The sequence below is a fragment of the Colias philodice genome, chromosome 27 (assembly GCF_061535455.1).
Source record: "Colias philodice isolate Cphi_HAF_F1 chromosome 27, ilColPhil1 Martin Lab GWU primary, whole genome shotgun sequence".
Taxonomy (NCBI): Eukaryota; Metazoa; Arthropoda; class Insecta; order Lepidoptera; family Pieridae; genus Colias; species Colias philodice.
The window spans coordinates 4,845,894-4,868,154 of NC_143112.1; the positions used below are offsets into that span (position 1 = coordinate 4,845,894).

Sequence of the window (22,261 nt, forward strand, 5' to 3'; positions counted from 1 at the left end):
TATAGGACTCTCTAGGGTATAGACTAAACTACTACAGAACACAAATGAATTTTAAATTCGATCTAGTAGTTCCGAGTTAGCTTTTTAACCAACTCTTCAGCTTTATATTATTAGTGTATTTGGGTATATAAAATAAAACACAAAACTCCGGAAAACCATTTATTTATTTCCATTTTCCGAATACATTCCCATAACTAAAATTCATGAGCAATAAGATACAACCAATTATAACTGGCTACTAATACTACAACTTTTACCGTTTCACACATTTCAAACGTACTTTTAGTTGAAATCTGCTAAATAGCACAATATTTGAAATAATACACATCAATGTACAATAAGACCATGCATTCACAAGTTCAGAAATACGGCAAATATCATAGCATATTTTAACCGACTTCGAAAAAGGTCTTCCCTAGTTCATAGTGCTATTTATTATCATTTTAAATACCGTTTCATTTGTCGTGAATACATAGCATATTATGATAAATTAAAAGTACATCATTTACATAATTTTATACTCTTCTGCTAAGAGAAAATTTAGCTCATTATTCGAAACATTAATCCTGCGTATGTTTGACAAAAATTGAAAGAAATTACAAAATGTTTGATTCTCATATCAATATAATCTGAAAAAAAAAATAAAATTATTTACAAAAACGGTTCGAATTACTTCCTGTATTTCTTCAATATGAAAAATAATTACGTATTTTAATATCACAAGTCGACCATTTTGGTGATGTTCAAATTCAAATTTACGCATGAAGATGTGTAATGCGTTACTTAAGTGTAAACATTTTTCATGCATTTAAATTGTTTACATTTCATTCGATATAATATCGTAAATATTATAAAAATAACAATTATGCCTTTCAAAAAGGACGAATTCGAATCACATAATTTTCAGAACGCAAACCACTGCTTGTAAATTTGCTGTCAACTAATAATGATCTTAATTTTTTATAAGTACCTTAAAATAATATTAAAAAGTTTTAAATAATTTGTATATATAGGATTTAAATTGATTCATTGAATATCAAGTTTTCTCGTAGTTTTTTCTAGTGTTTGATTTTATGCCAGTATTATACATTTAGAAATTAAAGATATTAAATTTTAAAACCACTCTTTTAATCCATTATAGTCCTTTTCAACTAGGATGATTCCTGTGACACTTCATCGTGTTCCGAATTACGTATTTTATGTTTAAAACGCCAAAATAATTTTAGTGCATAATATCATATTTTATGGCGGCATTATTACCAAAAATATAAAAATGAAACATCTTAAGCTTATAAATCAAAAACAGTATTGTTTAGTTTAATATAATGAAAAATAAAATAAAATAACACATAAATATAATACCTACGCAATTCGTGTACATGAAATGGATCGTTGAAAAATCATAGAGTTGGAAAATCATATAATCGGCGCCCATCTTGTGATCGTTTGTCAATCGAGTAAATCGTCTGTACGAGTGCGTCCGCCTTGTATACAAGTTGCATTTTTATATTGATACTTTACGTGGTATTCTGTTATTGTTACTAATTGTTATTGTTGACTTTTTGTTGCTGTTGTTTGCTAAGTTTCTTTAGTTAATTGTTGGCGAAATACCGAAAAAACTAATTTGGGTACTTTATTCAAATCGATTTCATTTCCATATAAAATATTATCGATTATCGAAAAAAATTGATATGATTTCAGTAAAGACATCTCTACACGTGTCAAAAATCGATGTGTCACAGAAATCATCTTAGGTGGAAAGGACTATAATTAAATTGAAAAAATAGTGAAATCAATATATGCTTAGTTGACAGCAGAATTTACAACATTAGGAAAAAAAATCATTTTTCAGTAGTTCAACTCTCTAGTGCTTTTTCATTTTTATTCACATTTTCCCAAGTATCGTGAAATATTACAACCATTACTAATAATAAAATAAAATATTTGATATGTACAAAAATTATAAACAAATTCAATTATAATACATTTAGGATAGAAAAGTAAATTCCCTACACATTATCTACACACAGATAATAAATTGTTGTGCTTTTATATTCTTTTCAAGTTTTAATAATTACACATAATAATTATCGATGACATTATTAATTCGAATATAAAAGTCGAATTCATAGTTACACACAAATTTGCCAATTTTGACTACATTTTTTTATATATTTTACTATACATTTATTATATTAGAGTTAGTTATGTTTTATAGTAATAGTATGATAATAATATCAGATATGACGACATTAAAACATTCATAAATTTCAAAATATAATCTAAAATGGGAAAAAAAGCAATAATTTTTGGTAAATTGTTCCAATTTCCAAAAGTTTAGGACGGTATACATATAAACTAATAAATCATAATATTTTTCCGATTACCCAATGACAGATAGCATAGAAAGCTATACAATACAATAAAATATTAAAAAGTACCGCTACTACCACATTAAGTTTAATAATAGTAATCAAGTTTAACATTCAATTTACACATATTATATGGAATTATTTTTTTCTTTTTTTATTACACATTAAGTAGACATAATATCATGCTACACATAAAATGATAATAATTTATTTAAAATCCATTCATACATAATTCGGATAACATTAATAACATTTTTTTTTCGCACTTTTTCTTAATATTACGTCTTTTCCCGCCAAGTGGCTGTCAATGTGACAGCTGTGAAAAATGACACCTGTCAAAAGTGACAGCTGTCAGTTTAGCTGGCAGTTGACGCGTAGCGCGATAGCTCTGGCAACACCATCCCGACGGCCTGGAAAAATTGTGCAATCTACCGTGAGCGTATTAAAATACCGTTCGATTATACAAGCATGGTTAGTATTGTTAATTATATTACAAAGATTAACAAACGTTTTAGAAACAAGAAATAGAGAGAAATGAATTGAAAAGATATGGAAAATATAATAATAAAAAAAAAATTATATGTGTTAAAAATACTTTTAGTGAAGAAAAGATTTTTTCTAGTATGTAGCGTAAAAGAAGTAGGTTTTGCTCTTAAATTATAAGGAAAAGGAAGAGACGAAAAAAATATGACTCAACCAAAAAAAATAAGAACATGCACAGGTTAGTAAAAGGTTAGTCACAAATGTTTAAACTTACCTATATAATCATATTGAATAGAAAATAATAAATATTCCTTCTAAACATTTTAATTTGTTATATTATAAAATCAACCATTTATGTAAAAAAATAATAGCAGTAAATTATTATGTAACAATTTTTTTTTAATTATTCAACCAAATTACAGAGATAAAATGTCAAGTTCACATACAAAAAATAAAATGTTTTTTGGCTTTTTGCCTACATTACATCTATGTCTGATATTCTCCCAAACGACAGTAGGAAGTCTATTATCGTTTTTTTACAATAGCATATAAAATTGATTTACTTGTATTTTGGAAAATAGGGTTGCCATATTTCATATAATATAATCTACATAATCTGTGGTGATCGAAATAAATTTGTAATTATAGTAATTTTGAACTATTGTGACCCTACTAAAATGTTATATAACCTAGCTTATTACATATTTTTTACTAATTGTCTCGTTATTGAAGTGAAACTGCGCGTTGAGAGTAAAATTTCAAGGTCGCGTTATGTCAATACCGTCACGTCTTGGAGTAAGCCGACGATTTTGGTATATTTGAATCTTGCCAAACAAGTTTCACTACTGACACGTGTGCTTGGCACACACGCTATTATTTTATTGACTTTTCAAATATCAAATTGTGTCCTCATCTGATAAAAATTAATAGCCATGTCCATACAAAAAAAAATGTGTGCGTGTACTAGTGTACACACGTAAGAAGTGAAACTTCTTTATGACCTTATTTTTCAAAAAATAATTTACTCTATGCAACTTTACAGAAATACGTCGAATCAAAGATGGCGCGTAACGGAAAAATGTCACGCGTAACGAAAAAATTTTACACTAAATTTTTTTCCAACCCCGATAAAGAAGTTTCACTTCAAAAAACACCCACAAATCCCACAATCTCACCTCATTATCACCCCTTTCTTCATCGCTCTGATACTGTACATCTAGTTCGGAACTGTTCACGCTGTTCTCCCAGTCCTCAGACGATTCCACGGACGATGCGTCCATTTCCATCTCTGTGAATATTAAATCTTAATATATATAAATCTCGTGTCACAATGTTTGTCCTCAATGGACTCCTAAACCACTTAACCGATTATAATAAAATACGCAAACCATGTACAGTTCGATCCAACTTGAGAGATAGGATAGTTTAAACATGTAGGTACCACGGGCGAAGCCGGGGCGGACCGCTAGTATATAATAAAAATGAATCGTAAAAGGTGAAACCTACATGGTACCTACATGGTACCACGGGCGAAGCCGGGGCGGACCGCTAGTAATATTGATATGGAAATTTCAAAATAGGTCGACGTGGAAATATTATATGCATAGTGCGTTATGCGTTATTGTATTATCGCAATATGTCATAGCTTACCATAAAGCAAATGTGGAAAAAAAACAATTTCCCAACACCTGGCCATTGATAAACAAAATCGAATAAGAAAAAACCCAGCAGACCACTCTCCACTCGCACGATATCTCAACACCTAAATAAACAACAAAAAAAGTTTTATCACGCTACTAACACAAGCGGAGCGCGGTCAAACACACCTTTCACAAACTCAAAAAAGAAAAAAAAATACTTCCCGCCAAAACACCTGTCAAAAAACGCATCTGTCAAAACACAAACTGGCCACTGTTTTTAAGCTATTGCATAGCTTCTATCGCGGGTCTTGAGCGCGGGGACCGAATCCAGAAATTGCGTAACGAAAAACCTCACGCTCCCCACGGGGACGGGCGCGGAGGTGTGGCTTGAAGGCATAGCATGCAATAGCTTTACCGCGGCAGTCCCCGAGTGCCACACGTCTTTTTTTTTTTTTTCACCCATCCTACTGCCAAAACTCACCCAGTATGAGATCCGGGTGTCTCGGCGCCGGCACAGCGGGCAGGCGGAGGGCGGTCGCGTTCACAGCTAATGCTTGTGCCGCGAGCGGGCCCACGTGCTGCCGGCTGCTTGACGGGGACGTGTCGGTGGGTAGAGGCTCGTCTACGTAGCGGATTAGCGGGTGCTCCTGTAACAAAACAATATTATGTATTTCCAAAAAAATATAATACAAAATACCAGCGGGTGTAGGTTGCAAAACTATAAAAGTCATATATTTTTTTGAAGTGAAACTTCTTTATCGGGGTTGGACAAAAATTTAGTGTAACATTTTTGCGTTACGCCGTACGCGTGACATTTTTGCGTTACACCGTACGCGTGACTTTTGCGATACGCCATACTCGTGACATACATATTTTATTACAAAATTTTCGAATTCATGATATCAATTCAGTTATATCCTTTCCTCACAATCAAACAAAAAGAAAGTATAACAGATGGAAGAATGAAGCAAAAACTGGTGGAACATAGTACTCCTTATCATATTATAAAAGTTCAACTTACTGGATGACTTAATTCGCAGATAGGATTGTCCCGCAGATCGATCATTTCCAACACTGTCATTACGCTCGTATCAAAGTTCTCCGGCAAGATTGAAATCTAGAAATAAACAATCATGTTCATTTATTACCCGTTTTTTAAATTTCTCTAGTCCTGGAAAGAACTTGAAGTATAACATCCCGGTCTTCCTAGAGATCCTAACTTCATGTGTATCACAGAACTATATAAATGCGAATGTAACTCTGTCCGCCTGTCTCGCCTTCACTCCTGAATCGATTTAGATGAAATTTAGTACAGAGATATCTAGAGATCTGAGGAAGGAATAAAATAGGTAAGTTTTATTCCGGAACCCCACGGGTTGGAATACGCGGGCGAAACCGCAGGCATAAAACTAGTATAACATAAATTTGCATATCGTTAGTCGTTACACTAATAACATTTTATTAATTAAAGTGATAAATTGTAATAATAATTAAGGAAATAAAAACGAAATACCCCCAAATTAAGATATAACGAAATATGATGTTATTTTTAAACATTGAAAATTGGCAATGTCGTGTTTTCCAATGTCAATTAAAATTTAAAAACAAGTTTTGGTATAAAAACAATAAGATTTACATGTAAATAAAATAAGCCTTTGTTGTAGTTTAGCGCTTATATAAGCAGCAATTTATACATACTGTAATATTCATAAACAATTATAGTTGTATGTATGTATGTACTTATAATATAAATATGTAGTTTATGATTTTAAACATAGCTAGGCAAAATTTTTGTTTATTTTATAGCTTGGCAACTGCGGTAGTTTAAACAAATTCAAATAAATTTGAAACATTTCAAAGCATTAATAGTCTAGTAAAAATTATATTAATAAAGAAGAAATATTGTAGTTTTATTTTATAATTGTATTAGCATGAAGGACATGACTCCTACAAGCGATTTACCCCACAGTAGTAACAAGCACTAATCCCTGTATGATTTTACATTTATCATATTAGGATGGATTAATTAAATGCAAATTACTTAAGCCATAAGTTACTTACTCGTTTTCTAGGTCTTGAAACCATAAATGGTTCTAATATGTTAAGGACTTAATATATTTTGTAGGCTATATGCAGTTTTTAAATGAGGAAAAAATCTTATATGTATGTACTGAAAATATGTTGAAATCTTTCTATTGATTATAATTTAGCAAGTACATACGAGTTATTCAATAAATTTAAAACCTGTTTTATAATAAAAAAAAAAAATGGTGGCAACTAAATATACTTCAATAAAATATGGAAGGAACAGTCTTAAAAAAAATAATATCCACACTGAATATAAATGCAAAAATTTTCTCGCCAAGCACAGAATAGATTTGCATAGAATTTCGTACTACTAACATAATTTGACCTGGCAAAGGACACAGGATACTTTTTATCTATGACATTTGTGGCCACAACAGGTTATGGCTGAAAAACAGCGGTGAAAGCAGTGGCCTTTTGGTCATTGTTTTCTCCATATGCTGAATCCATACCCTTTTCGTTTTTTATCTGTATTATTTTTTTTGTTTTGTATGTATTTCTTGTTTTACCACGAATAAATGAATTCTATTCTATTCTATTCTATCTCGTAAATGTCACGGGAACGGGAACCTAACGAGTTTTCCTTTGCAAGCGGAAACCTCGATTTTAAATTAAGTCATGTAAACTTTCGATTCCCAAGGACATACTAATTTGCTTCAAGTATAATTAATTATTTTTCATTGTAATAAACATAATTAATTTTTATTGTATCTATACTAATATTATAAAGCTGAAGAGTTTGTTTGTTTGTTTGAACGCGCTAATCTCAAGAACTACTGGACCGATCTGAAAAATTCTTTCGGTGTTGGATAGCCCGTTTATCAAGGAAGGCTATATAATATCATCACGCTAAGACCAACAGAAGCGGAGCCACGCGGGTAAAACCGCGGAGCGCAGCTAGTTACAAATATTTATCAACTTATCTATTCCATATAGATTGCAATAAAAGCGATTAGGCAAAAGACCTTGTACAATCAATGTTATGACAAAAAATATAATTGAAAATTATATAGCATTGAGTGTTTAAGCCTTGACCATAAGATATGCTTATTCTTGGTTGTAATTCTATTCATTGCTATTATAAGGAGTTATTTTTTTTTAATTTAGATTTTTTTTTGTATTGTTGACCGTTTGAGCCCACAATTTGTTTTTTATTCGTATATTTTCGACTTTTTGCTCATCGTGTATGACTTAATATGACCTTGCAAATGTATTACAGAATCAAATAACATTAAAAAATAATTCATTAATCGAGTCCTACTAATATTATATATCATGCCAACGAGCTATGGAGAGGAGTATACTAGGTTATACAAAAAAACATAGAAAAAGAGCTTTAGATATAAGAAATATAACAAAACTAGAAGATGTTGTGAAAAAGACAAGGATTCTTAAATGGAGGTGGGTAGGGCATATGCTCAGAGAAAAGGGAAACCGATGGACAAGGGTGATAACCGAATGGACTCCCAGGGTGGATGCTAAAAGAAAAAGAGGAAGACAAAGAAAAAGGTGGTCAGATGAGATAAGGAGAGTGGCAGGGCCGCTCTGGCTACGGAAGGCGAAAGAACGTGGCGAGTGGAAGAAGTTGGAAGAGGCCTTTGTGTCACAAGGACACGCCAACACACACAAAGCAATTTAATTTTAGTTAATAAGTAAAAATGTAACCTGTATTGGCAATAAAGGCTATAAATAAATAAAATAAATAAATAAACTAATATTATAAATGTGAAAGTTTGTGAGGATGTGTGTGTGTGTTTGTTACTCTTTCACGCAAATTCTACTGATCACAATGAAATTTAGCACACATATAGAGGGTAACTTGGATTAACACATAGAATAGGTTTAATCCCGGAAATCCAACGGGAACGGGAACTTTGCGGTTTTCCTTTGAAAACGCGGGCGAAGCCGCGGGCGGAAATCTAGTACTACTATAAATTCTCATCGCCATTGTTAATGTATGTGAAATGAATTAAGGCATTTATTTATTTTATTTATTTATTTAGACATACCAACAGAGTACACATAAAAATTATAACAATTAGATCTTAACAACTAACGAATATTAATGTGATGTATACACCAATTACAGGTATGCACAAGAAAACTTAAACATATAATTACGTTACTGTTATTTTAAGTGCTTAAATAAATTTAACTACAAAAATAAAATAAATAAATCGTTAAACATTTTTTTTACTGAATTTTTGTACCAAACAAGAATTTAGTAATTTTTTTGCGAAAAACTACAAGTGAATCAAAATTTATGTCTATTATACCACCCAACGACTTACATAGGTCATTAAAAGTACTACATATACGAGTTACTGGAGAGTTTCTACCAACATTATTACGACAATTTGGAAGGTCAAAAACTTTAAAAACAGGATAACGTGGTAATTTATTTGGAACAGCAAACCTAACTAGACTTAAGATTTGCGGGCTATGATTTATATTTCTGAGGATTTTAAACAGGAACATAGTATCGCGCAACAATCTACGATTACGAAGTGAAATCATTTTGAAGAATGATAATCGATATTCATAAGGCGATCTGTGTGAAATTCCCGGTGAAAGGAAAGCTATATGTCTGGTAAATATACGCTGAATGTTTTCAATTCTTTGAGAGTGAACAGCATAGAACGGATTCCAAACTACACTTGCATATTCTAAATGGCTTCTAACTAATGAATTAAAGAGTAAAATTTTGGTCTTTGATTTAAAGCATTTTGTGTTTCTTTTAAGAAAACCTAACAATCTACTGGCCTTTTTAACGATAGCATCAATGTGTGAACAAAAATTTAGTTTACTATCAACTAAGATTCCTAAATCGCGGATCTCGTTACCAGTTTCTATATTCTGACCATTAATGACGTAAGATGCTATAATTGGTTTCTTTTTTCGGGAGAGTTGTAAGAAGAAACATTTTTTAGCATTAATTATCATACCGTTTTTATTACACCAATCTTCCAACCTATTGAGATCCATTTGTAAATCTGAGATATCATGTTGTGTTTTAATAGTTTTAAATAATTTTAAATCATCGGCAAAAACAGAATAATTACTTTTTTTGAAAACAGAACATAGATCATTAATAAAAATCGTAAATAATATTGGCCCCAGATGTGACCCTTGAGGTACACCTGAGTCAGATATGTAATAGTTGGACACATATCCTTTTACCGCCACACTCTGTATTCTATTTTTTAAGTAACTGGTTAGCCAAGCAAGCAATGATCCATGTATGCCGAGAGATTCAAGTTTCAATAGAAGGACATCATGCTGCACCACATCAAACGCACTAGAGAAGTCAGTATAAATTGTATGAACTTCATTGCCTTTGTCAACTTCGTTCGAAACAGTGGATATATAAGAAACCAGGTTTGTTTCAGTAGATCTACCTTTTTGAAAACCATGCTGGTTACTATCAATGAAACTGGAAGTATGACTTGCGATAACGGGACACAAAAGAGATTCAAATAATTTAGAAACACATGATAAAATTGAAATTGGACGGTAATTTTTAATGTTGGCTGAATCGCCTTTCTTATAGACGGGCACTATTCGAGCCTTCTTCCATTCAGAAGGGAAAGTACCACAATCCAAAGAGCGGTTGAAAATTAAATATAAGGGCAGCGCAATGACTGTACAACAGCGTTTAACAAATAACGGAGGAATTCCGTCTGGACCGCAACCCTTCGATATATCCAATTGTTTTATTTTTTTCATTACTTCACGTTCAGTAAAATACACCTTGCCTAAGGAGGGATGGTTACGATAGGTTATACTTGGTATAGAAAACGTTTTGTTTGAACAATTATTATTTTTAAAGACAGATGAAAAGTTATTAGCGAATAGATTGGCAATATCAACACCATTTTCTGCATATTTATCACCGAGGTACATGCGAGAAGGTAATGAACATTCATTCCGACGCTTTGCGTTTATATATTTCCAAAAATGTTGAGGATTCTTATTGATACCGTCTTCCATATTTTGCTTATAACTGTTTAAGCATTTTTGGTGTAATTTATGACAACGATCCCTCAAAATGTCAAACTCAAGTTTATCGCGAGGATTTTTGAATTTACGAAATTTAATACGCAGCCGTTCTTTTTCTCTCAAGAGTCTAATGAGTGAATAGTTATACCAGGGTGGGTATTTACCTTTTGTGGGGTTACGTTTAGGCACGAATTTACGTATAGCGTCAAATAATATATCATAAAATTTCAAAACCATTTCGTCTACATTATTGCACGCCTCGAGAACAGATGAAAAATTTATTAATTTTAAATAATTTATAATTTCTGAATAATTAGCCTTATGAAAATTAAATTCACAGCGGTTTTGACTACGCAAATATTTCGATTTAGCATTTGTAATTTCAATAAGCAGTTGGGGGTGATATGTATCCAATTTACTTAAAATGTCTAAAGGTTGCGATACGTGTACATTATTTAAATTAGTTAGGACAAGATCAAGAATTCTGCCGTCTTTATTTACAATATTATTGTACTGATTTAAATTATTCACCGCCATGAAGTCAACAAAACTGCTATCCAAAATACTATGGTAGTTAGATGGTTTGCAGAATATATCATCATTGTCCTTAATCCATTTAATTGAACCAAGATTAAAGTCACCTAATATGAGAATGTCATCAACATTATTCACAACAACATCATTTAAATTATCTAAAAATTTGTTGAGGGTTGATAGACTAACAGGTGGTGGTAAATACACGGAACATATAGCAAGTTTTTTACTTATTTTGTGACCCTGATTCGATTCATTACTAACATCAACCACAACCCACAAATCCTCTAAGGCACAGTTCTTGACCTCCCAATTACAAACGCGATAAGATTTCAATTTATTAGAAATGGCAATCATAACACCTCCTCCGTCCGTTTTATTACTATAGCTATTTTCGAAGGGGTCACGATCATTACGGTAAACATTATATCTATTGTCAATGAATTCACCATTACTTATTTTAGAGTTAAGCCACGTTTCTGTAAAAACAATAATGTCATACGAGCAAAGTAAAATATTATTAAACACATTATTCGTTTTTGTCCGTATACCTCTCACATTTTGATAATAAATATCAAGCATGGTCAACATTAAACTACTACATCACTCATATCGGTATCTGGTCGCAATTTATTCTAAAGACTGGAGTGCATCGTAATTTCGTACGGTCAAAACCGGACCAAACTCATTCTTACGAACAAAGATTTTAGCATTTCTGACCCAGACAAATTTAAATCCTCGTTCTTTTGCCTTGAGACGAGTGGCAGCATGGAGTTGCTTATTTGCAGAAGTCAAATGCTCGGAGACAAATACAGGCGATCTTCGGCCGCCGATTCCTAAATGATGTGACGAAAGTTTATCCTCAGGGTTGTTTTTATTATATTTAGCAACAGCGGCCAAGATTGTGTCGCGAATACGAGTACTTCGTAATTTTACAATAATCGATCGTGGACGGATACTCTCCTTGTTAAATTTAGCAACTCTCGTAACATGCTGAACGTCACTTTCTTCAAGAGGAGCGCCTATAGTCTTCGAAAGCTGAATTATTGTATTAGACAATATTTCACCTTTATTTTCAGGAACTCCGTTAATCTCAAGGTTGTTCTCGCGGAGTTGTTGTTCAATTATGTGCAACCTAGATTCAAGATCCGAAACTGTCGATTTTAATTTTCCGTTTTCTGTTTTGAGTTCATCCACTATGTTATTCCGTTCTTCTAAGGAAGTCTTTAATGTTTCAAATTGAGTATTAAAAAAGCTCAGCGAATCATTAAAGCAGGATATTTCTTGATGTATATTTTTGAGTTGCTCTGATATAAGCTCCTTAATAGTATTCCGGAGACTTTTAGCTAATTCGTCTTTCAAAATATCCCTCAAGTTGGCAATCGTGACGGGCTCATTACAATCTCCCTCAGAAACAATAGTGTTAACGTGTTGGCTGCGCATACGCGTGTTAACATACGCATCACATAGATTGTCCTGTGTAGCCGTTTCGTTGCTCATAGAATCACTTTTCGTGCTTCTGAGAGGAGTATTACTATTATCGAGCTTCGGCTGTTTACAGATGCATTCTTGACATTTCCATTTATTTTTCTCATCAAGATTCATACTATTATGGAAGACTTTTGATGAAATATTCGCACAGTAAAGATCATATTTTTTCTTACATAATGAACAAGTTAGGTATTCTCTATTTGTAATTGCGTTACAACAACCGGTGCACTTGCCTCTTGCTGATGACATTATCAATTATTATAAATAATAGTAAAAATAATGAGCCAGTAATAAATAATAATTAATTTGATAGACACGGCCGTGCGCAAAGCGTTAAAGCGCTGCAGCGGTGGTAGTGCAAGCGAGTTATCTATGCGTTGAAGCGACGCAATGTTTTTGCCGGTAGTCGTGTGTCAAGGTCACGGAGTGCAAAATAATAGTTTCTTAATTACTCACGAGTACAAAGTTGCTTCGCCTTTATTTTATAACCACTTTTTCTGCTTAAATTACTCTTCCAAACAATGTGTAACACGTATCAAAATAGTGATTGTGATGGTGACAATTTAAAAAATAATACGGAGAACAAAACAGTACGTAATATCTATTTGACAGGTGACAAATCACGATCAGATCAATTTTATATATAAGAGATTTAAATTCGACTTTTATAGAGTTAAACTTCGGCATTTATAGAGTTAAACTTATTCTTTAAATATATACACATCAAAAAAAATTGTGCGTGTACTAGTGTACACACGTAAGCAGTGAAACTTCTTTATGACCTTATTTTTCAAAAAATAATTTACTATATGCAACTTTACAGAAATACGTCGAATCACGCGTGGTAGGGATAAGAAAAAGATGGCGCGTAACGGAAAAATGTTACACTCAATTTTTTTCCAACCCCGATAAATAAGTTTCACTTCAAAAACTACAAAGCTACTAATATTATAATTAATGTGAAGGTAACTCTGTCATCTGTCTGTCTGTTACGCTTACCCGCTTAAACCTCTCAACTGATTTTGATGAAATTTGGCACAGACAATCTTTAGACCCTGAGAAAGAACATAGGCTACCTTTTATTGCGAAATATGTACCACGGGCGAAGCCGGGGCGGACCGCTAGTAATGTTATAAAATGTAACCCTTGACCCTCGGCTTGAGTGGAGGAGGCTGGAAGGGCCCTAATCGGACGTTGACAAAACAAAGTTAACAGTGACTATTATAGCAAACTAACCTGGCCATTAATATAAAAAACTAACCTGATTATTGTTCAGCTGCAGGAACATCATATCAGGGCACTTGAGGAACGAAGCCGGGAACTCTTTCAGACGATTCTTGCGCAGATTACAGTGCACTATTGCCTCCATATTGTCCAAATTATTTGGTAGCGTTTCTATTTGATTTTTCTCCAGTGTTAACCATCTTGAATACAAAATTAACATTATATTGATAACATATTGAGTTACAATGAAAAAGATATTTTTAAATCTTGTATTTATAGAAATACAAATTCTATCAAATATTAAAAACAATAATAAAAAGGCACACACAATATTTAAACCAAGATACATACAGTACTAATTTGGACAAAAAAAGACTCATCACTGACTATAGTATAGGTAATAAGGAACTTCATATTAGTAAAAATATCGCACCTTAGCTTCGTTAACCTTGTCATCTCCTCCGGTATTGTCTTTAATTCATTGCCTCTAGCACCAAATGTATCCAACTTCGACAATTTGCCAATCTCCTTTGGTATTTCCCGCAAACCTATTCTGTTGCACCAAAACGCTTCCAGGTTCTCTAGTTCACCGATTTCTGGTATCAACACCTTCAACGGGTTGTAACTTATGTTCAAGTTTACGAGATTCTTCAAGTTACCGATCTCGGATGGCAATGAAGTTATGTTGTTATAGTCCAATGTCAATGTTGTAAGGTTCAGCAGCTCAGTTATCTGGACTGGTACCGTTCTAATGTTGTTCAAGTGTAAATAAAGATGTTCGAGCTCCAGGCATGAGTACAAGAGCGTAGGTATTTCAGTGATTTCAAAGGCGTTTAAACTCAAACGGGATTTCTTCTTGGCGATAGCCTGTTCTATGACTGCGAGTATGTGATTTTCACGGATGAATTTAAGTATTGCACTCATTTTGTGTCTATTTTTGTTCACATTTCTATTGATACTGTATTGGTATTGACTATTGCGTTTTGAATTTGATTTTGTTTGGTGACTTTGACAGTTTCGAGCAAAATCAGTATGGATCCAAATGTCAATTCATTTTTTAATGCTGTGTCTGTTGGCCAGGAGTCCAAGCTTTTTGAATGAAAATGACAGAAGTTTAATGTAGCTCTATAAATTTTGCAATTTTTAATTAAAGAACTAAAAATTTAAGTAAAATTTACGAAAAAGTGTTCGTTGGAATTATTCAGATGCAAAATTAAATTATTTAATATTCACTTTCATCTCATATGTCCTTACTTTTGATACCTGTAAAGAAACGATAAGTTTGTATTGATTTTCTTCAACGGGATATAATTATAGCCACCGACACAGCTAAATATAAACAAATTATTTAAAATTTACTGCGACAACTGGAAAGTAAGAAGTGAACCAAGATATAATGTGAATGTGAGCTACAATATGAGCTTAAAAATGCGTAATATCGTTTCAAAGTTAACACTTCTCGCGCTGTGTATTTATTATGCATCTACAAATAATGTTCTTGGTAAGAATTAATACCAATATTTAGAATATGTGATTGATTGTATTTTTAGTCGTATTTTCGTATCTTATATTTGTATTATAATTGCAGCATTTCAGCAAAATAAGACGGTTCACCACATACGACGGTCAAGTTATGACGTTTTCTATAAACCCCAGAAGCTGGGTACATACCGGTCTTTCCAACCAGTAGCACCACACAAACCCACATACATAAAGGCAGACGATCGCAACGACTACGATGTTAATGCTTACGATTCTGAATATGGAGTCGTGGTTTCAAACTTCACGTCTTCGATTTATGATGACAACCCTCCGCTATATCCCAATCCTGATGTGTTTTCTAAAACTGGACAAGGTATTTCTTTTTGTATTGAACAGAATGCATGTATGATGTTAGCATGTCGTTAAATTAATGAACGTAAATGTAAAGGAAATAAACTAGCTTCAGTTGTTATTACAATTTAACCCTAAAATGCGTACAATGACTTCTAGTTAAAAAAGTGTTGTTTTTGCAGGGTCGCCAAGTAAGCTATCAGATAATAAGCTAATAGAGCCAGATGTGGATCTTCCAGATGATTCTTTGGCAGACTCTGATCTCAGAGAGCACAATATTATAGACAGTGTTACTTATGTTTATGGATTCAACAATTGCCACGGAGTTCGCGATGAATGGATGGTTTTGGTGAGCACTAAAACAGTAATTAAAATCAACGAAACAAATCTGAAAAAAAGATGGGCTTATTTTTGACTAGCTAAGATTTTTTTATAAATTAAACTAATCTGTCTATTGGCAAAAACAGTTTGAAAAAACGAGCATGTGTGCCGAGTACACGTTTTAGAAGTGAAACTTCTTTGGCAATATTCAAAGATATCAAAGTCGTCGCCTTACTCCATGACGTGACGGTATTGCCATTTGAATTTGTAATATTGATATTGTATTGAGAACTGAGTATCCTGCGAAAAATACTTAATTAAAAATATGAGCAATAGCTCATTGTATTTGGAATGCAATTCTTAAATAGATGTTCTTTTCCACAAACAAAAAATTCTGGTTTTGACAAAAAAACAATAACAAGTGATGCCTCCAGTTTTTAACTATAACGCAAAAAAGTGAAGAGATAATCGAATTTGAATAAACTCCGTTCTCGAGTAGAGTAAAGTTTGTAAGGATAAAGGAAAGTAATATATATTTTTGCAGATTTATGTAACAAGTGGTCTAGCGGTACTATTTCCAATAGCATCCATCGTGTGGTTAATGTGGAGTGAATGTGCTGCGGAGTTTCGTCGAAGCAGCAAATTGTATCCGATTAATATTAACCTGTGCTGCTGTTTGGCTGCATGTACTCTTATTTATATTCAAGCAGTGGTGGTGAGTACGGAAACTTTTATATTAATTTTTTAAGCTATTGCATAGCTTCTATCGCGGGCCTTGAGCGCGGGGACCGGATCCAGAAATTGCGTAACAAAAAACCTCACGCTCCCCACTCCGACGGATACGGAGCGGAGGTGTGGCTTGAAGGCATGCTATGCAATAGCTTTACCGCGGCAGTCCCCGAGTGCCACACGTCTTTTTTTTCCATTCTTATCACATATAGGGCTTAGCAACTTACAGCCGGAAAGATGAGAAGTTTTCGGCCACAAAGATCAATACTTTCACGTTACCGTTTTCGTAAAAATATCGATAGAATACTATTCAAAAATCAAAATACTAATCGAATATGTAAGATTGATTTTTATTTGAACAAAGAACTAAGAACGTTTCATATATAGATAACTGAGTTTTTCGTGACCAAGATAAGTGATTTGTTCATTATTTAAAATTTTACACACCTAAATCACCAACAGAAATTACGTTTACGACTTACGTATCTGCTTCATAAACGGAACGTATCTTCTATGAAAACTTTCAATAAACATTTTCTAGGGTACATCATCACCATCCCAATGCGAAAGAATCGCGCTACTTCTACACTACACGCATATAACGTGCGCTATGTGGATAGTAGCGTTGGGCTCGGCGGTTGCTGAGTTCTGCACATGTGATACTTTGTTGCCGTTGAAGTATAATTATCTGTTGGCATATGGGGTCCCGGCTATTGTTGTTATGGTAAGTTTGTTGAATATGCAAGCATAAGTTGTCTTTTACGCAGAACAAGTGAAGGAGCATGTGAGCCAAGTCACGTTAGTTGTTGAACACCGTATGTGAACTATGTGAAGAAGTAAAAGCCTAATTATTTATTATTGAGAATATTGCATTAGTTACCAAATTTTTATATATAAGTAGCTACATAGCTAATCGTGACATAGTCTTTAACTAATCAACTTTGCAGTTCAACTACGCGCTATCGATGGAACAATACGAAATCAAGCACTACTGTTGGATGTCGATTGAGAAGGGCATGGTGATGGGATTCATGATACCCGCAATGATATTGATACTAATCAATACAGCGATCATCATAGTCGGCTTGCAGAGCGTCAATCGTAAGCAAAATGAGATAATAACAGCCAAGATCCAGGAACTAGTTGACCAACATTTGGCTAATTGGTCGAAAAGCGAGAATCCGGGAAGTTCGGAGACTTTGAATAACGATTGTACTCCACTACCGAGTAGGAAGAATACAGATAGCTCGGATACACTGGACAGAGATTCTAATAGTAATGATGAGGATAATCCGTATATAACTGTCACGATGGGCGCTTCGAATAGCGATGCTAATAGTGAGGAAGGGAGGGAGGTAAGTATTTCTGAATCTGACATAAATTTACTTATTATACCTAGTGCACACTAAAAGTTTTGCGTTTCTGGCCACCCATAAATGTTTATATTACGAATGTTATATTTTTTTAACATATGAAGTCTCATAAGTTGAGGAGAAAAAAAATTTGGCGGAAAACGCTTGTCAATTTTTTTTTATCTCAAGTTGAAGTTCGTTGGCCGTAGCAAAAACGGAACTAACACGAAACAATTTTAGGGCGATGAGTTTTGATGATTTTAAAAGTTCGCTTTCTCCGAAAGTTTGCACTGCTCGCCTTTAAAATACTTTTGGGAGGGAAGCACCTCATTTGAGCACTTTAAGGCATTGATATGCTGAATTTCATCGCGGCCGTGTTTCTCTCCATGATGAAATTCGTGAAGGTCGACCCTCAACTGCGATCACGGAGGAAAATATGGCTACCGTCAGACGACTAATTTAAGAAAATAGCCATATCACTTATTAGAAGATTCGAGGACATTTGGGGATTGGTATGAGCCAAATTCAGAATATTTTACATGAACATTTCAAAGTTAGGAAGCTTGGTTGCCGGTGGATTGCTCCCAAACTCACTCCAGGACAAAAACGACATCGAGTAGATTAGTGTTAAGAAATGCTATTAAAGTACAATTACGGACATTCTAATGCCGTGTATAATATCGTAACAGGATATGTAATATGAATACATGGTTATATTCCAGAAAGAAAACACCAATATTCTTTGTGGGTGTTTGAAAGTGACAGCAAACCAACCAAATTGAGGCAGGCGATAAGGGTCGGCAAACAAATGATTGCATTATTTTTCTCTAAGACGAATCCTGTCTACACTATCCCACTTGAGCGACCAAAGACTGTTAATGCTGAGTGGTACACCACTATTTGTTTGCCCAATGTCTTAGAAAAAATAAGAGAAAAGCGACCTAGAAGTCGCATCTTGTTGCACTATGACAGTGCTTCGGCGCACACCGCGAACAAAACAAAGTCATTTTTGGCTTCTGAAAACATAGAGCACGTGACTCATGCCGCACGCAGTCCTAACCTAGCACCTTGCGATTTCTTCCTTTTCCCAAAAATCTATGATTCAATGAGTGGTTCGACATTTACGTGGCCCGAAGAGGCAGTGGTTGCTTTCAAACAGCACGCAGAAAACATACCCTCGGACCAATGGTCCTCATGTTTCCAGAAATGATTTGAACGGATGAAAAAGTGTTTTAAATGTAACGGAGAATACTTTAAAAAGTAGTAAATATAATATTAGACAAATAAATTGTTTTATTTATTAGTTACGCAAAACTTTCAGTGTGGCCCACGTAGTATGCTGTAGCATTATATCACTATTGCAATTTTGTAAACATAAGTTACGTTTACCTTATTATTGACTAGCTGCGCTAGGCGTTTCACCCATGTGGCTCCGCTCCTGTTGGTGTTAGCGTGATGATAAATAGCCTATAGCTTTCCTCGATGAATGGGCTATCTAGCACCGAAAAAAATTTTCAAATCGAACCAGTAGTTCCTGAGATCAAACAAACAAACTCTTCAGCTTTATAATATTAGTATAGATAATTGACATTTATTTTCAATAAGTACCATACCGTAATAAAATCTTAACTGCATAAATGCAATTTATTACAGATCAAACCACTTTCCGACAAACATTTGATTAATCTGTGGAAATCAATGGAAAAATTGTCGTGGAAAAACGGCTGGAACATCGAAGGAAACGATTTAAAGGCCTATTTGAACTTGTGTCTGATCCTGGAACCATTTTTCGCTATAAATTGGGTGATGGGAGTCGTTGCTATTGAAAACGCCACTCATTGGTCAACGCCTACTATTTATCTTATTCTTGTATTATCTATGGTAAGCATTACTTATTTTTTTTTATAACATAATATTTTTTTTAACAAAAGAAAACGAGTTCGTTAGGGAAACGTATCAATAAAATGATCTCAACGATATTTTGTTACCTTTATCGTTTTAACAGCTTAAAATACAACCTTATTTTCCGTTTTTTTTTTCGTAACTTTAGCTCAACTCTGTTTAAAGTGTGTCAATATGTTTATGTAACATTTATTTTCAGCATATTTACCTGATGGCTACAATATGCACAACACTCCCGATCGTACAAAAGAAAACCCCCACCCCTTGCGTTGAAGTAACTACAGAACCTACGATAGTGCGATCCAGGTAAAACAATAAAAGAATGTTATTCTAATTTTCATAGAAATACGGCAAATGGACTTGTATCCGTCCCGAAAATGAGAAAAAAAATATATTTTAATTTAACCGCCAGTTCGAAAACAAAAAACTTTTTTACGATAACCACAGATTTAACTAAATAGTAACTACGCTTCGATAACAATTTTGATCTAAATCACTACTTAACTTTAGCGTAAACTACCTTTCTACCATACTATGGATCAATCGAACAATATTTTAATACTAATCTATTAATCTTATTATATAAAAATGAATCGCAAAATGTGTTGGTAAGCGCATAACTCGAGAACGGCTGAACCGATTTCAATAATTCATTTTTTATTATATTCCTTGAGTACGAGGATGGTTTTTATGTAGAGAAAACGTAAACATGTACCACGGGCGAAGCCGGGGCGGACCGCTAGTAATAAATAAAAATTACCATTACCATTATTTCTTTTTCAGGACAACAGATAGCATCCCCCTTTTGGACCCCACCGTGCAACAACCAAATGTGACGCCAGCCCCCGTTGACACCATTAGTACTATAAGCATTTAAATTTTAAAAATAAAAACCGTTGGAATGACAGAAGGCAATAAAAAAAGATTTTGACATGTCACTTGGAGGGTTTGCTGCGTGTGACATTTTCTTGTATTAAATTTAAGATTTAACTATTTTCACTATTCTGGAGGTTAAACAAGGAATTTAATTTTTATATGTCTCAACGAAAATACTCTAAAATTTTCCTTTATTTATATATTTTTTATTCAAATTTATTTCAAAGTTTTATGTGATTAGAGATGAGAAAGTCAGGAAGGAATATTATATGTACTCCTTGAAGATGTCAGTATAACATATCGAAAACTATTATATTCACACTTTTTTGTAGGTATGTATGTCATAGCTGCGCAGCATTCGTCGATCCAAAAAGTGGCTATTGTGTTACCATTTAATAAATTGGTAAAATAAATAAAAATAAAAAGATATCTATTTTCAATAATTAATGTTACTAACCTGCTTAATAATGTGATCTAGAATTTTTATAAAGTAATGACTTCTTTATATCTATCTCTCACTGCCTTATCTTTTTAAAATATTACGTACTTACAAGTTTTCATCAACTTTCCTGAAAAAATAAAAAATAATTTAGTTATCAAAATTTAATAATATACATACCATTATTTTCACACAATTTTATATTTTACTAAATTTTATATTAAGCTTTTTTATTTAGATTCCGAAACTATATCATGGAATTGTACCTACATTTTTATTGTATTTAAGCACAATGATATTATGTATTACTTTTATGTTTTAAAATATGTTTTTACCTATTTTTTAGATAAAATGACAATTTGCTTTTACCACCAATCGAGACCTGCACTCCTATTTACTCTGTGTTAATTGACCCTATTATTAGGCTCTAAAATAGTACCTAAGTACTTACTTTCTTTTAATTTTTATTGTTCAAAATAAAAAAATATTGGTATCACAGCACTAAGAAGTATCTATAAAATTGGTGGTTAAACGGCAATAATCTAGATTTAGAAAAAAAAAACTTCGTTGATTCTTGATTATCAAAGATTTCCGCATTTAATACTTTTTTATATTTAATTAATGTTAGGAAAAGCTATAATATGTTTAGTTGAAGATAATGAAAATATGTATGTCAGAATCTGTGGTCAGAATATATGAAATTCAATTGTTTAAAATTATTCACTGTTTTACGGAGGAATTTGTGTGAATCTCAAATTATAGAGTTAACAATCAATTAAATAGATTTAGATGTTTCAGATTTTTTAAGAATTATTAGTTCTAGAACAGTGTTTAGAAATTTTAAATAAAAATTTAAATCACAACTAAGAAAATTTGGGATTGTGTGTAAAGTGTCTTATTAAATAGATTATCCTTCAATAATTGATGAATATCTTAGTGAATATGGATAATGATTAGAATGAATGGATATTGGAATTTTAA

At 33.1% G+C, this 22,261-nt stretch overlaps 2 protein-coding genes across 3 annotated transcripts; one reads left to right on the forward strand and one right to left on the reverse strand.

The window, feature by feature from the left end:
- Window positions 1–1,790: 1,790 nt before the first annotated feature.
- LOC149476619 (uncharacterized) lies at window positions 1,791–14,840 on the reverse strand. Of its 2 annotated transcripts, none has more exons than XM_089711928.1 (6): window positions 14,262–14,840; window positions 13,866–14,028; window positions 5,517–5,612; window positions 4,977–5,142; window positions 4,031–4,143; window positions 1,791–2,800 (listed from the first exon to the last, which is right to left on the reverse strand). In XM_089711928.1, the coding sequence occupies exons 1-6, from the start codon at window positions 14,750–14,752 to the stop codon at window positions 2,729–2,731; spliced, it is 1,101 nt and encodes a 366-aa protein (XP_089568054.1). In that variant the 5' UTR covers window positions 14,753–14,840; the 3' UTR covers window positions 1,791–2,728. The 2 variants fall into 2 exon arrangements, with proteins under 2 accessions (XP_089568054.1, XP_089568055.1); XM_089711929.1 differs by having other exon boundaries at window positions 1,792–2,782.
- A 120-nt stretch (window positions 14,841–14,960) lies between these two features.
- LOC149476620 (uncharacterized) lies at window positions 14,961–21,475 on the forward strand. Its single transcript, XM_089711854.1, has 9 exons — window positions 14,961–15,329; window positions 15,417–15,683; window positions 15,844–16,010; window positions 16,527–16,697; window positions 17,253–17,435; window positions 17,659–18,066; window positions 19,717–19,944; window positions 20,165–20,271; window positions 20,749–21,475. The coding sequence occupies exons 1-9, from the start codon at window positions 15,245–15,247 to the stop codon at window positions 20,840–20,842; spliced, it is 1,710 nt and encodes a 569-aa protein (XP_089567980.1). The 5' UTR covers window positions 14,961–15,244; the 3' UTR covers window positions 20,843–21,475.
- The last annotated feature ends 786 nt before the right edge of the window (window positions 21,476–22,261 follow it).